This window comes from Lampetra fluviatilis, chromosome 40 (assembly GCF_964198595.1).
Source record: "Lampetra fluviatilis chromosome 40, kcLamFluv1.1, whole genome shotgun sequence".
Lineage (NCBI taxonomy): Eukaryota > Metazoa > Chordata > Hyperoartia > Petromyzontiformes > Petromyzontidae > Lampetra > Lampetra fluviatilis.
Window position 1 is genome coordinate 7,970,215 of NC_136314.1, and position 15,817 is coordinate 7,986,031.

The window sequence follows — 15,817 nt, forward strand, 5'->3', positions numbered from 1 at the left end:
CATTGTCATTTTGTGTGTATTATCAGTGTGTGCGTGTTTGTGTCATCGTCGTGTGTTGCGAGTGTGTTGCTGTGAATACCTATTGTAATCGATGATGTGCAACATCAGTGTCCATGTGGTGATGTTTCCGTGCACGCACAGATGGAGGCGAGTGGCGCTGTGAGCTGTACGGGGAGGTGGAGGCGTCGTGCTGCCGCGCGGAGGTGAAGGAGCGTGGCGGGGTTCTGCAACTCACCATGCCCAAGCGCATCCCGCTCTACACGTGGCCCACACTCACCACCACGGTAAGTCTCGCTCACCAACACACCTGCACACTCACCAGCACACTCACCAGCACACCTGCACACCAGCACACCTGCACACTCACCAGCACACCTGCACGTTCACAAGCACACTCACCAGCACACCTGCACATTCACCAGCTCACCTGCACACTCACCAGCACACCTACACACTCACCAGCACACCTGCACATTCACCAGCTCACCTGCACACTCACCAGCACACCTGCACATTCACCAGGTCGCCTGCACACTCACCAGCACACCTGCACACTCACCAACACACCTGCACACTCACCAACACACCTGCACACTCACCAACACACCTGCACACTCACCAACACACCTGCACGCTCACCAGCACACTCACCAGCACACTTGCACGCTCACCAGCACACCTGCACACTCACCAACACACCTGCACATTCACCAGCACACTCACCAGCACACTCGCCAGCACACCTGCACATTCACCTGCACACTAACCAGCACACTTGCGCTAATGGTTGGTGCCCAGCGACTGTGTGGCTCAGCTTAGAGAGGCAGTTCCTGTGAGAGAGTCCCATGTGAATGTCGGGTTCTTAGTGTAGGGTTCTTAGTGCACTGTTTCCATTGTCCCGTTCTCCCCAATCTCCTCTTATAAGCAACACGCCATTGATTATAAATGAGAAGTAAAAAAGTAACATAGCAAGAGTAGTGTAATTGTGATGTGATTGTGTTAAACTAGCGACTGTTGTTATCGCGTGGCGGTGCACCACGAGAAGGGGGTACAATCAAGGGTGGCGATGCGTGTGAAAAGAGAAAAGAACGGGAGAGGGAAGAGAGAAGAGAATGGGAAATGAGAGTAATAGGATGAGAAAGGAACGGAGAAACGGGAGCACAGGGTCAGGAGAGGGAGGGAGAGGCAACATGGGGGCCTCGATGCTGCTGCATGGAGGAGGAGCAGCGTCTGTGGTCACAAGGGGCGGCGAGATGGGGGGTCAGAGTGGGGGTGGCCACATAGATGTCGCGTGATTTAGGGGAGGCTTGAGCTGGTTCAGATAGAGAGATGGGGGGGGAGTGGTAGTACTGTGGTTTGTGCACTGCATTAGAAACTCGCCCACCTAAGTTTGATTCTGGGCCATGGCTCACATCAGCGGTGAGCGATATTGGAACCTGTCCGGGGGTATCCATCCCTCCTTCGCCAAATCTGCACTGACGAATGTGGCGAGGTGTGGTCAAACAAAACCCCGTTATCGAATCGTATCCAGCAGTGGATTGACATGATAATTTGATTAAACATAAACTTTTTCTAAAAGTTCACACGATGACACGGTTACTTCGAAATTGTTCACACCGAGAGCCGTCGCAGCATTCACTTTGAGCTGTTGTTTGCCTCACAGTACCACGCCGCTCTGTGGCATATTTATTTGTAGCAGCTTTCACATCACTTGTGACAAACATAACAGCCATGATCAATCCACTGCTGGATGAAGACTTCCTCGAGCCATCCTCACAAGACTGCATGGGTAAGCCGAACACAAACTCGGGTGATCTGAGAGGGCTTGAGGGCAGTTTAGATGGAGCGAGGACATCAGTTCACTTGCGGTTGTAGCAGCAATGGACCGTGAGGAATTAGGGATAACGTGGGTGAACCTTCATCCAGCAGTCGATACACGGTGACTGATGATGATGAATGGGACGTTGCGGAGACCCTGTACATTTTGGGTTCTTCTTGCAGAAGAAGAAACCGGCGGAGGAGGTGACCGAAACATCCGGTGTCTCCCCACCGCGTCTCACGGAATCGGCAAAATCGACCACCGGCAACGGCACTGGCATCGTGCCCCACCGGTCGCTCGCCAGGGAAGCCGAGGAGACGGTGGCGGCTGTGGCGCCAGCACTGATACCTTCGCTGGCTGAGGCAGCGCCGCCGGCAAGCGCCCCTCCCAGGCCTGTTGGGAAAAAAGGCGGCGGTGGTGGCAGCGGTGGCAAAGCTGCGGTGAAAGCGGCTGTACAGGGGGCGGTTGTGGAGGCGGCGGTATCGCCGCCTACTGTGGTGGAGGACGCTGCGTCGACCGCCAGGCCGGACCTCACGCCGGTGTCCGCCGATAGTTTCCTGACGGAGCCTGATACACAGGCCCCGGCGGGAGTCAAGGTTGAGGCCCCTGTTGAGACCACACCGGTTGAAACCTCTGTAGAAACCCCTCTACCAACCCCAATTGAGAGCCAGGTAGAAACCCCTGTACAAACCCCTATGGAGAGCCAGGTTGAGACTCCTGTAGCCACACTCGTGGAGCGCCAGGTAGAGACCCCTGTTCAGACCACTGTTGAGTCCCCTCTAAACACCCCTTTGGAAAGCCAGGTTGAAACCCCTGTAGCCACACTCATGGAGAGCCAGGTGGAAACCCCTGTTGAGAGTGTGGGGCAGGACATGGAGGTGGCAGTGGGGGACAGTCCACCTGTGAACACGGCTTTGGATTCAGGGGGGCAGCCGCTGAGAGCATCAAGCGAGGGGAGTGGACCGAGCCATCGCACGGTGGCGTCCTCATCGTCACCGCCGCCGCCCCGGGGGAAGGATTTGACAAGCGTGGAACCCCCACAGGAGGTGATCTTTGCAAGTGTAACCCGTATACCGTGTGTGGCTTTCACTACACTCATCCTCTTGTCCTGCGGTGATTGGGCAGCTCCCAGACGATCGAACACTTGGCCTTCGTTAATAAGACAATCCGAGTCTTAAGATCTCTTGTCTTGAAAACTCATCTTTAAATTGGCCTTTACCCTCTAGTTCTGACCGGTTCACCCTGGTTCTGTTTATTTCCTGATTTCCACACACGGCACATTGGGATCTACGGATGAAAGTGGGCCTTACAAATGTCAATTATTATTATTTATTATGACTTGAATTCAGTGAGGTGTGGGGCTTGGGTGTACACCCCAGGTGTGCCAACAGTATTCCATTCAATTTTAGCCGCATTTGTGACTTGTATTGAAGGTGGCAGAGTACAGTCTGCAGCCCAATGCAGCAGAGCTGAAAGCAGGAACAAGTCGAGTGGACGGGGAGGATTTGGGGTCGTCGGTATCATCGGAGGCGGGGTGTGAGACCTTCAACAGCCCACCTTTGATGTGCACTGGTGAGTTAGACTATGTGTGCTAGCAGGTGAGTTTGTGTGTGTGTGTGCCCTTACTTGCATCTATACCTCCTTCTTTACCTCTGGGTGTGTGTGGGTGTGCTCGCGCAATGTCCTTACCTGCATTTCTACCTGTGTGTGTGCGCAATGTTCTCCCTTGTGTCACCACCTCCGTGTATCTGTGTCCGCGTGTCACTCCCCGTGTGCCGCTTCCCGCGCTTCCTCGGTAAGCAGCCCCGGAGCCCCGGCGCGTGTCGTCCCTACGACACGGCTGGTACGAGGTGGGGGCGGACTCAGTGGGGGTGCAGGTTTACAAGCGCGATATTGCGCCCAGCGACACGCACGTCATCTTCCGCGACCACGACTTCACGCTCATCTTCACCAGCAGGTGAGGTCGCCGCAGGAGATGCGTGGCTAATAAAACTATAGCCGGGCTCTGATTTCCTTGGCAGCCGATGACTCTGCCGGTCGATTTATCGACCAATCTGATAAAATAACAGCTGAGCAATTAACTTGCTTTCCTCTGTGTGCGTGCGACTGTCAAAGTGACCGGAAGTTCTTGGAGAAGGAGGGCGTGGCGGGCAGTGGCCCCACCGTGTTCAGCTGGCAAGTGAAGCTGCGGTGAGTCCACTCCATGGGGGGGGGGGGGATGGAGGTGGAGGTTACCTTTTATAGGTGCTCACTAACAGCACGAACATTCTTGTTTGGGCTATAGGGTGGGTCTCTTTGTGTGTGTCCACGCAGAAACGGCATCACCCCCGACGAGTGCTCCTTCGTGAACCGGATGGCGGTGGTGGAAATAAAACTGCGCAAGAAGCAGAGCCAGAAATGGGGCGCACTCGAGGCTCCGTCCAACCAAGGTCTGGTGCGATCACGCACAAGCGCGTGGCGTGTGCTCTTGTGTCGCGCCTCACCGGTTCCTTCAATCGGTGGAATCCTTAATTCAAAATCCGGCAGTGCCCACTGGGACGCTGCCGTGGTGATTGATTTGTGATCGATTTTTGGGTGACGCGATCCGGTCTGTTTCTTTGCATTTAGAGAGCCTCCGCCAACTGGCACGGCCAAACAAATAAAATTGTCACATGTACGAGGATTTAATGCGTTGATTGTAATTGTTTCGGCCAAACGGTAAGTTTGAAGGACAATTCTCAGAACCAAATGTGCCAATTGGATACGACGTTTCGCTTGAAACTACTTCGGGCATCCTCGAGACGAGATATCAACACGCGGTGCAACCTAGGAGACATCTAACCTTGTCCGTCGACCCTTGGCGCCCCGTTCACCGTCCCTGCACCTCGCTCGTGGACCCCCGTAACCCTGTGCGGCGCATGGTCACTTATGGCAAGGTCTCGTTGCGCTGCCTCCAAGGTGCAGTGGGAGGTGCCAGGGTGGCGTGCCCGGCGAGCGAGGCGTGGAAGACTGCGGCGCCCGCCGGGCAGCAAGTGGGACAGCCGCCGGCCGTGGGCCAGCTGGGCGAACCGCTCGCTGAGCCCAGGGCCAACCGCACCGCTAACGTTACCGCCAACGCGACGGCGACAGCGGCCGCCAGAGCCGCGAATGGCGCGGAGTCCGAGATGGAGGTGGCGGTGGTGCCGGCGCTGGGCTGTGCTCCGTGCGTCGGCAGTGGGGGCGCTGCCGCGGCGGCCCAGAGGACGCTGGAGCGTGGCGCGGTGTGTGTTTGGCGAGGCGCCGAGTCGGCCCACGTGATCGTAACGCGTTGCTCGCTTGCACCAACAACGTTTGTTTGAATTCGTGACGTCCTGAGCGCGGGCCCAATGGCCAAAAGGCCCACAACATCAAGTGGCTAGCATGTAAAAAGGCAATTTATTTTTGCTTAACACGTAATATGTTTCTGGCACAGATTTGCCACCCAAAGCACCATTGCATCAATACACCCATAAACAAAACAATAAACATTTCGAGTAATAAACAACAAACGGCAGTGTCAAAGTTGAAAATAGCTAACAGTGTAATACTTTTATTGACTTGAGCAAGGCTATTTTAAAAGCTTGGAGGAACGAAACGTTGGAGGAGGGAATTCCAATGTGGAGCAGTGTATGGTGACGCTGCGACGTGAAGACATCGCGTGACACACGTGGCCCTCCAGCACACGCTCGTTTTTATTACGCGGCTCGCCAGAAAGTATAGTTAAAGAACCCGCCTCTACTTAGACAACAACACTTTTAATTGACCTAGCGTCGCAATGCAGTTGCTTTTCGAGACGCTTTGTATGCATGTATGTTGAACTTCTTTCGCACCGTACGTAGCCAGCCATGCCAATCATAATATACTGGAGGAATCCGATGAGCTATAAAGCTCTTTACCACAGATGTCCAGTAGGGGCGGGTAAGAACGTTACAACAACAAGCAATACAAAAGCATGATAATAGTGCAAAGTACAAGAAAGGTAAACAAATCACCCAAACACATACAAATAAAGCTAAACCATCCCCATCCTACCAGGCAAAGCCCACTGAGGTATTAACTTATTTTTCATAAGCCTTCTGGCCAAAAATGTTTGCGCGACAAAGGAAACGTAGGAGAGGAGAAAGAGAGCAATTCAGCGCCATGGCCTGGGACCGAGCAACTGGGGCCCGGCACCACCACCAACAATAACAAGGAGCCGCGATGGCCGGGGGCAGTCAGGGCAGCACCAACAAGTTCCGGGGTATTCTTGAAGGAGGGGCGGGGCATTTCTCCAGATATTCTTCTGATTTTGAAATAATAATTTGCACAGCTTCAAGTGTCATTTGTAGACATTTTCGGGAACGCTTGAACGCCCGATTAATCATCGTGGTGATATTGATGGCTGTCCCATGTTCCGCCCTCAGCCCCCGATGGTCCGCTCCGGTCGCCGTGACGACGATGAGGGGGAGGACGACGAGGAGGAGGGGGCGGTGGCAGGGGCAGCGGTGGCTATTCGTTGTCACGTTGACGGGGACCGGGAGGCGGTGGAGGGCCGTCGCCACGGTTACACGGGGCTCATCAACCTGGGCAACACTTGCTTCATGAGCAGCGTCATCCAGTGCCTATCTAACACGCGCGAGCTCAGGGACTTCTTCCTTGGTGAGAACCAGCAGCACCAGCAGCAGTAACAGCGGCAATGTCACCAGTTTCAGCACCTATAACTTTAGCCATGTCTGCGGTGGTACGAGCGGCTTTGGCAGTACTTGTTGGGGCAGCAGCTGCTTTTAGAATGGCAACCAAACAGTTATTCTTGGTTCTTTCGGTAAAGTCACGTAGAAGGGAAATAATAAAATAATAAAACTATAAAATCCTCACGACGTTTCGACTGTAACACAAGCAATCATCATCAGGTGTGGCGGTTTTTTAAATTTTCTTGCTGTGGATTTCACACCTGATGATGATTGCTTGTGTTGCAGTCGAAACATCGTAAGAATTGTATTGTTTTATATTTTTATTATTTTATTGTTTCCCTTCTACGTGACTTTACCGAAAGAACCAAGAATATGAATCCCTGCAGTCATGAAAGCTTTAAATCAAAATTTAACCAAACAATTGTGAAGCAGTGGCATTGACCTGGTTGTATGCCGTCTCCCCACGCTCTCCCCACTGTCTCTCTCCTCGCTGTCCCTCTCCCCACTCTCCCCTTTGCCTCTCACCCCGCTCTCCCTTTCCCCCCCGTCCCTCGCCGCGCTACTCCGCTACTTGGCTGGTGCAGACAAGGGCTTCGAGGCCGAGCTGAACATGGAGAATCCTCTGGGCACGGGCGGCCGCCTCGCCTCCTGCTTCGGCCGCCTGTTGCATACGCTGTGGAGCGGCACGCAGGACGCCGTGGCGCCCGCCCGCCTCAAGGTGCCACGTCGGGGAGGAAGGGGAGGAGGGACAGGGGTGTGCGTGCACACGCATTTGTGCATTCGGTGGCCGAGCGTGGTGCTGTCCACCCACCCCCTCGTGTGCCGTGCCGGCCTTCGTAGGTTATACTCGCTAGCAGCACTCGCCCCAGCAGTCTTATTGAAGGCTCTTTGGGGGGTCTTTGTCTTTGTGCACAGTCGGTGGTGGGTGGCAAGGCGTGCCAGTTCACGGGCTACTCGCAGCATGACGCGCAGGAGTTCATGGCCTTCCTGCTGGACGGGCTCCACGAAGACCTCAACCGCGTGCGGCACAAGCCCTACACGGCCACCGTGGACTCGGACGGGCGGCCCGACGCGGTGCGGCACGGTTAACATGGGCGACCACCGAGCCCCTCCGTAGTTGTCCGCACATTGTTAACCAGCTCCGTCCTCTCCCTTCGTCACGGTTTTTACAAATGAATCGCTCCTTGGCATCAGTAGCGGTGCCACTCAGCACTGGGTGAAAATTTATAACATAATTTGTTCTCATCAGAACTAATTGTGAGATTCTTCAAATGTGCAATCCTTGGTCGCCTGTTCTACCGGGCGGTGATGCAGCCCAGCTGCAGAGGTTTACGGTTTCCAGCAGCTGCCCTGGTTAATACTGCAGTGTATGATAACCCTAAAAACACCATGAGCTGTCTGCTTCGCTCAGTGGACATTAAAATATTCCTTACTTCATTCGTAAGAGTAGGCCATTGTGTGCCGGCATTGGAGTCCACATTTACCAAATTCAAATATACTGCCCCAGGTAACTCTTTTAAATGAGACTCCTATCCTGGTCTCTTGAGTTCTCACCTGGTTGAACAAAATAAACGTAATCTCCCCTCTCCTCGCTCTATGCTCGCCCCCTTCCTGTTCACCAACTCGCCCGCTCACCGTGGCGCCACCGGCGCTCGCTCGCTCGCTCACTTGCTCACTTGCTCGCCCGCGCATGCAGGTGGTGGCGGAGGAGGCGTGGGCGCGTCACCGGCAACGCAACGACTCCTTCGTGGTCGACCTCTTCCAGGGGCAGTATAAGTCGACCCTTGTGTGCCCGATCTGCAGCAAGGTGGGGCCCCCCTCCCCCCCCCCTCCTTCCACACCTATGCAGTTTCCCCCTCTCTTAATAGCCTAGTACCTGGGCCCCTCCGGCCCGTGGGCCCCAGTGCAGGTGCATTTGCTGCACACTCGGAAGCTATGCCACTAATCTTGGCGATGACCCATGCGTGACCTCTGCTGACAACGTGACCCCGAGGCAGAATGTCAATTCACCGCTGCTGTGACATTGAAACCACGACCAGATCACTTGGTATGCGTCCGCGATCCTGTAAGACCTCGGAGGCGTAACAGGCTTGAGCCTGCATAGTAGTTGGATGGGCAACCGCCACGCACAAACACGTTTATTACAGGGCTGTGAGGATACGTGGTGGGCAGCAGAGGGAAGTGCAGAGGGATCCACAACTCTCTTGTGCTTGTATGTTTCCACGTTCTTGCTCGCTGCCTTCAACCTGCACTGACCGTCACTGTCAAGTAATCTGGCCACCCACCCCTTCGTATGCCGTGCTGGCTTTCATCGATGCTCGCAAACAGCACTTGCCCCAAAAGTCTGTTAAGGCTACACGGAGATCTTTGTTTTTTGTGAAGTAGAGCCCGCGGCCATCCTAACACGTGTATCGCATTACTCCGTACCGTCTCTACCCCCCCCCCGCCCATGGTTTCTGCCGAACAGGTGTCGATCACCTTTGACCCCTTCCTGTACCTGCCCGTGCCACTGCCGCAGCAGCAGAGGATGCTGAACGTGAACTTCTACTCTCGAGACGCGGCTTCTTCGCCGCGCGAGGTGACCAACACTGCCGCTCCCAACGAACACGGCGACAACTGCCCCTTATTGTCAAACACAACGACAGCTGCCCTCTGTTAAACGCAGCTACAGCCCCCCCATTGTCAAGCATGACAGTTGCCCTGTCAAATGCAACGTACTGCCACCCCCGATTGTCAAATACAGCTACAGCTGCCCCCTGTTAAACGCAGCTACAGCCCTGCCCCTGTGTTCGGGGACACTGTTGCACGATGGTCATCGCGTCGCGCTACGAATCCGGCGCCCCGAGTTCAATTGCCGCTCACGCCCTTGTTGGTCGCATCTGCCGACAACAAGCGAGTCAGAGCCACGGCTGCCCCTGTTCAACGCGATCCCCAGGGAGGCGATGGCCCGTGCCTGACTTGTAGGTGGTCACCACCAGCACTGGTGATGCCATTTTCTCCCATGTGCTGGCACTGTGGGCAGGTGACGGCGAGCGTTGACAAAGCGGCCAGGGTGTTGGAGGTGCTGGATGCGCTGTCGGAGCAGACGGGTGTGGAGCGGGAGAACCTGCGTCTCATTGAGGCACGACCGCACTCTAGTCACTCTCCCTCTTTCCCACTCGCTGCGCTCTCAGCAACCTACGTGCTCACCCAATCACATACCCCACCATTCATTCACTCACAACAAGCACCTACTCGCATAGTCACTTACCCACTCATACACTCACACACTCACAAAAGCACACGCTCATTCAGTAAAACAATGCTTACTCGAATAAACATATGTGTACATGTGTGTTTGTGTATATCGCCCGCGTGTTTGTGTGCTTGTACATGCATGTGTGGGGAGCAGTTAGTGCGCTGCTCTACGAACCCGGTGACCCGAGTTTGATTCCCGCTCATGGCCAACACCAGTGATGATTATCTAAACTGGTCTTGGGCCTCCCCTAGGTCGACTCAGTCTCAAATAAGTACCTGGTGCAGTGTGTAAACATCGCCACTCAGGAGAAAAAGGCGGCCGAGCTTGGTGCTGGTCACTCACCCCCTCGTGGGCCGTGCCGGCCTTCGTAGCTGCTCGCTAGCAGTACTTACCCCCAAGAGTCTGTTAAGGCTACACGGGGGATCTTTGCCTTTGCAGGTGTGCGGCTCGGCATTGCGGCGCGTGCTGCTGCCCCCCCAGCCGCTGGAGGTGCTGCCCCCGGGCAGCCGCCTCCTCTGCTTCGAGCTGCCGGCGCCAACGGGGCAGCACGAGCAGCTAGTGGTGATGTCCGTCTCGCAGGTGCCCGCTTGCCCGCCCGTCCGTCCGCCCGCCCGCCCATCCGTGCGCTCACTCCCTTAACCGTGCCCCTGGCTAGCACACTGACACGGCCATTATGAATCTCCTGAGAGAGACACCCAGTCCCAGTAGAATTGAACCCAGAATCTCAGCAGTGCTGGCTCAGTATCTCTGACGCGGCCATTATGAACCTCCTGGGATACGCGCCCGGCACCAGTGATTGCACCCAGGCAGTTTATGGTGTTGGCAATAGTGCACTGGACTTGGCCATTATGATCACCTTGATAGACTCACCACCAGTGATTAATCATTGCATCACAGAGGTCTCGTCTCTTTACCCCGACACAGCCATTATGAACCCGCAGATTTAAACACTTCAAATCTCCATAGCTATGAGACTCTTTGCGAGTCATTGATGACCAGGCTGAGACCATGAACTCGCGATGCTAGAACCCGGTTTAATCGCAGGCAGCCGACAATAGGATTCAAACCCAGGATACCAGCAGTGCCGGCTCAGTGTCTCTGCCGTCTGAGCCCCCCCGTCACAGCGAGCCGCGAGCATCCTGTTTTTACGGAGCTAAGAATTTCCTTTGGAAAGTGCAGACCACTCGGAATCATTGGAAGATCACGCTTTCTCTTCTGCTGGCCCCGTAAGCCTCGAGTTTACAACACCTGTAATTCCCATCCAGTTTGACATCTAACTCCTTACCAGGCTCAAACCTGTTTGGCTTCCGATATCAATTTCTCTCTGATGCTGAAGCCTCGTGCTAAGTGCCGCCCCCCCCTCCCTACCGCATGTAGCGTCTCATGGTGTCTGCCGTGCCGGTGCTCGCCTGCGCGTTCTGCCGCCAAACGCCGGGTCCTGCCGCCCGCCTGCGCCGGTGCACCAAGTGCTTCTGTGTCAGCTACTGCAACACGTGAGAGAGCGCTGTTAAAGACGGGAACAACAGCTGTGTCAACCACAGCCACTGTCGACCACAGCCACCATTGTTAGCCACAACTACCACCGTCAGCCACAGCCACCACTGTCGGCCACAGCCACCACTATCAACTACAACCACAGCCACCGTCAGCCACAGCCACCACTGTCGGCCACAGCTGCCACTTTCAACCACAGCCACTGTCAAAAACAGCCACAACCAGAGCCACTGTGGTTGACAGTGACTTGGTGCTGATGTATGTATTTCTATTTGTGTGTGTGCATATAATAGTTGTTGTGGTGAGTTTTTGTTAGTATACCCTGTGTATTTACGCATGTGTAAATACCCATACAGGTCTTCTTAGGAGCTCGCAAACAGCACTTGCCCCAACAGTTTGTTAAGGCTATATGGGGGATCTTTATTTATTTTATTTCTATTTTTTTTTCTTTATTTTTTTTGTGCAGTTCATGCCAGAAGAGCCACTGGGAGGATCATCGTCACGTGTGCCGCCCGGAGCCCGTGGGCAGCCCCTTCGTGCTGGCACTGCCGGCCACGCGGCTCACCTACACCGCGCTTGCAGAGGCAGCCAGCAGCATGGCCAGGTGGTTACGCACCGCGACTCGCCAAGAACGCACACACACCTCATACACTCATCAATACGGAAGTCCGATACCTATGTTTCCCCAGTGTTGATGTTTATACACGACACCAGGTATGAATGTAAGACTAAGTTGACGTAGGTGTGGCCCAGGACCGGTTCAGATAATCGTCACCGCTGTTGGCCGTGAGCGAGAATTGAACTCGGGTTGCCGGATTTGTAGTGCAGCATGCTCACCGCTACCGTACCGATTCCCACCTACACACGCACACAACAACAACAACCGCCATTCGCCACTAAGTGGCGGTGACGTCACCACCTGAAGTGTCGAACGCCCGCTGGCAGGAGGTCACGGGGCAGACCCAGGTGCCACGGGTCAACTGACTGAGATGACTGAGATGACTGGCTGATGCACCACCTGTGCCCCCTACTGTGCCAACTTGCTGTGCTTTACACATGCACCTCGACACACGCCTCATACGCGTGCTGTCTCTGTCCGTCAGGCTGTCGGTCACGGTGACGCCACTGCCCAGGGAGTATCCTCCTCCCATTCCTCCTCCCCGTGACTCCCCGAGCGACGACCACCCGGCTGCGCCGGCTCTCCCCTGCTCCTCCCACCCAAAAGCTGAAGCCGTGCCCAGGCCGACGGGGCCAGGCGAGGCCCAGGGCTCGGCGGAGCCTGACGGGGCCCGGGCCGCGGCACCAGCGGCGATGTCCGCCGAGGGAGAGGAGACTGCTGCGAAGGGGGGAGTGGCACGAACAGGTGAGCGTCGCCGGAGGGGATGATAATAATAATTTACAATCTAGATTTGAGGCTTTCGTGACTGTAAAAACTAAAATCAATGAAAACAACTAAATTAAATCACGACGTTTCGGGCGTCCTTCTTCAGGTGGGGACAACGTAGCGAAAGCACAATCGCTTAAGTGTGTTTAAGAGCCACGTTGTCCCCACTTGAAGAAGGACGCTTGTGTTGCGCCCGAAACGTCGTGATTTAATTTAGTTATTTTAATTTATTTTATTTGTTTTTTTTACCTTCGTGACTTTACCGAAAAAAACCAAAGAGTACTTAGAAGAAGGTGATTCAAAGATCAATGCTGATGAATGCTGTTCCTTTTGCTGGTTCGATTTCCTGGCATGGCGATTTAAACTATGGCACATTTTACTGGTAAGAACCTCCTGGTTACACCAGCCCACAGGGGATTATTGTGTCCGTCGTGCAGGGAGGGGCTGGGTGGGGATGGGCTGGGTGGGGAAGGTGGGGCTGGGTGGGGAAGGTGGGGCTGGGTGGGGAAGGTGGGGCTGGGTGGGGAAGGTGGGGCTGGGTGGGGAGGGGCTGGGTGGGGGGGGGTGGGGAGGGGCTGGGTGGGGGGTGGGAGGAGTGGGGCTGGGTGGGGAGGGGCTGGTCACCCCATGGTGCCCTTATAAAACTCAACGTTTAACCTACTCACGCCGGCTTGTGCCCGCCCTCACAGTCGGGCATATTTGCGGAATCCACCACGCCGCCGTTGACCCTGGCCATTGACCGAGCAACACAACGTTCCTACCAGCTCCCTCCGCAGAAATGTGTTTTAATCCCACCCCCCCCCCTCTGTCCACCCACCTATTCTCGCCTCTCCCCCTCTCTTCCTGAACGTGGATTATTTTAGCCGGAGCCCAGTTTCCATTCGTCCTTCGTTTGGTGGAGAATGGGAAGGAGTCGGAAATCGATGACAAAGGTACGGCGTGTACACGTCTGTGCACTTGCTCGCGCGTACACATACACACACACACATTGACAAAGATCCCCCGTATAGCCTTAATAGACTGTAGGGGCAAGTGCTGTTAGCGAGCAACTATAAAGGTGACCTAAACCACGCCCGACCGCCTTTGTCTCCCTAGCGGCAATGTTTACACATCGCACCAGGTACTCATTTGAGGCTGAGTCGACCTAGGGGAGGCCCAGGACCGGCTCAGATAATCGTCACTGGTGTTGGCCATGAGCGGGAATCGAACCTGGGTCGGCAGGTTCGTAGCGCCGCACGCTAACCGCTCCACTACCGCTCCCCACACATACATACACACACATACACACACACATACACACACACATACACACATTCACACACACACACTGCACGTATACATTTTTATCAGCCTGCATAAACATGTGCATATGCGTATACACATACGCACGGGCACATGTTTGTGTACACCTGTGTGCATGTGTCAGGCAAATGGTGAGACCCAATCTAAGACATAATCCCAAAGTACTGCCCCATTGTGTTACTATTACATCCACTTAGTACTGCATTGACTCGGAAACATGCCCACATGGAGACGCTTAGACTCACATAGGGATGCCCTCACATTTAGGCGCTCTCCGAGTCTGGGTCTATGTGAGTCTGTGGGTCTCTGTGTGAGTGTATGAGCCACTGTTTCTGCACAACGTCTTGAGATGCAGTCGCATTGTGACCTCGCTGTATCAATCCACACTGTACTTGAACTGTGTCGCTCTGCGTCTCTGTCGTGTGTTCGGACTCAGGCGAGATGCCTCTGGCACTCCCCGTCGACGCGCATCTTGTGCTGGAGTGGAGGAACCACGAGCGTTATCGTGACGCTGTCGCCGTGGTGACCCGGGAGATGGGAGGGGCGACTGGCGGGGTTGTGACCCTGCAGCAGTGCCTGCAGCTGTTCACACGGCCTGAAAAGCTGGCACCGGAGGAGGCCTGGTGGGTGCAGAAAGCACACACGCGCGCACACACACACACATACCTGTGTGCGTGCATGTGTGTGTACGTGTAGCTGGCCACCCACCCCCTCGTGTACCGTGCCGGGCTTCATCGGTGCTCGCTAACAGCACTTGCTTCAAAAGTCTGTTAAGGCTACACAGGGGAACTTTGTCTTTTGCCTATGTAGATCTGTATGTGGAGTGGTAGTACAGTGGTTAGCGCATTGCGCTAAGAACCAAGTGACCCAAGTTCGATTTCCACTCGCAGCCAACACCGGTGACGAGTATTTGAACCGGTCCTGGGCCTCCCCTAGGTCGACTCGGCCTTAAATGAGTACCTGGCACGGTGTGTAAACATCAGCTCTGGGGAGACAAAGGTGACCACTCGCCACTCGCACTCGCCACTCTCGACACTCACCACTCACAGTCGCTACTCTCGTTACTCACCACTCACACTCGCCACTCACACTCGCCACTCTCGACACTCACCACTCACACTCGCTACTCTCGTTACTCACCACTCGCTACTCACACTCGCTACTCTCGACACTCACCACTCACACTCGCCACTCTCACCACTCGCCACTCACACCACTCGCCACTCACACTCGCCACTCACACTCGCCACTCGCTACTCTCACTCACACTCATCACTCACACTCGCCACTCTCGATACTCACCAAAGGTGACCGTGCGTGGTGCCGACCTCCATGGGTGCTACTCGCTGACGCCACTTGCTCCAACTGTTAAAGGCTACGTGGGGGTCTTTGTCTTTGTGTGTCACGGCAGGTACTGCCCCGTGTGCAAGACCCACCGGCAGGCGTCCAAGCAGCTGTCTCTGTGGCGCCTGCCCAATGTGCTCATCGTGCAGCTCAAGCGCTTCTCCTTCCGCAACCTCCTGTGGCGCGACAAGCTCAACAGCATGGTCGCCTTCCCCGTCAGGTGGGGTGGCGTGCATACACGCACCCGTACATGGACACGCGCATCCGTACATGGGCACACGCACATGCCTGTGTGTATACACACACACACCTGCACGTGTGTTAACATACACACTTGTATGTGTACGCACACACATACCTGCACAAGCATACGTATACACAAGCATACTGGTGTGTGTCCACACACACTCCTGCACTTGCACACAGCCACCTGCACACACACTTGCCACTGACGTTGGCCGTGGCCGGAGATCAAACTCAACTCGGCAGGTTTGTCGTGCGATGCGCTAAGCACTGCGCCGCTGCTCCCCACAAGCACGCACATTGGTGCACACACACACACGCACGTG

General features: G+C 55.1%; 1 protein-coding gene across 7 annotated transcripts in view; it reads left to right on the top strand.

Moving 5' to 3' along the window:
• Nucleotides 1–15,817, top strand: part of LOC144946203 (ubiquitin carboxyl-terminal hydrolase 19-like) — a 29,232-nt gene that overhangs the window by 5,413 nt on the left and 8,002 nt on the right. For 5 of the 7 annotated variants that reach the window (XM_078875042.1, XM_078875044.1, XM_078875045.1 and 2 more), the window contains exons 4-23: nt 142–284; nt 2,002–2,865; nt 3,253–3,391; nt 3,620–3,776; nt 3,935–4,009; nt 4,133–4,248; nt 4,757–5,058; nt 6,220–6,454; nt 7,071–7,204; nt 7,402–7,560; nt 8,183–8,293; nt 8,954–9,064; nt 9,509–9,607; nt 10,163–10,303; nt 11,102–11,217; nt 11,685–11,822; nt 12,322–12,581; nt 13,466–13,534; nt 14,341–14,527; nt 15,316–15,468. In XM_078875042.1, the coding sequence (XP_078731168.1) occupies nt 142–284; nt 2,002–2,865; nt 3,253–3,391; nt 3,620–3,776; nt 3,935–4,009; nt 4,133–4,248; nt 4,757–5,058; nt 6,220–6,454; nt 7,071–7,204; nt 7,402–7,560; nt 8,183–8,293; nt 8,954–9,064; nt 9,509–9,607; nt 10,163–10,303; nt 11,102–11,217; nt 11,685–11,822; nt 12,322–12,581; nt 13,466–13,534; nt 14,341–14,527; nt 15,316–15,468 (3,709 nt within the window). The remainder of the gene's footprint in view (nt 1–141; nt 285–2,001; nt 2,866–3,252; nt 3,392–3,619; nt 3,777–3,934; nt 4,010–4,132; nt 4,249–4,756; nt 5,059–6,219; nt 6,455–7,070; nt 7,205–7,401; nt 7,561–8,182; nt 8,294–8,953; nt 9,065–9,508; nt 9,608–10,162; nt 10,304–11,101; nt 11,218–11,684; nt 11,823–12,321; nt 12,582–13,465; nt 13,535–14,340; nt 14,528–15,315; nt 15,469–15,817) is intronic. The other 2 variants (XM_078875049.1, XM_078875048.1) reach the window with 2 other exon arrangements.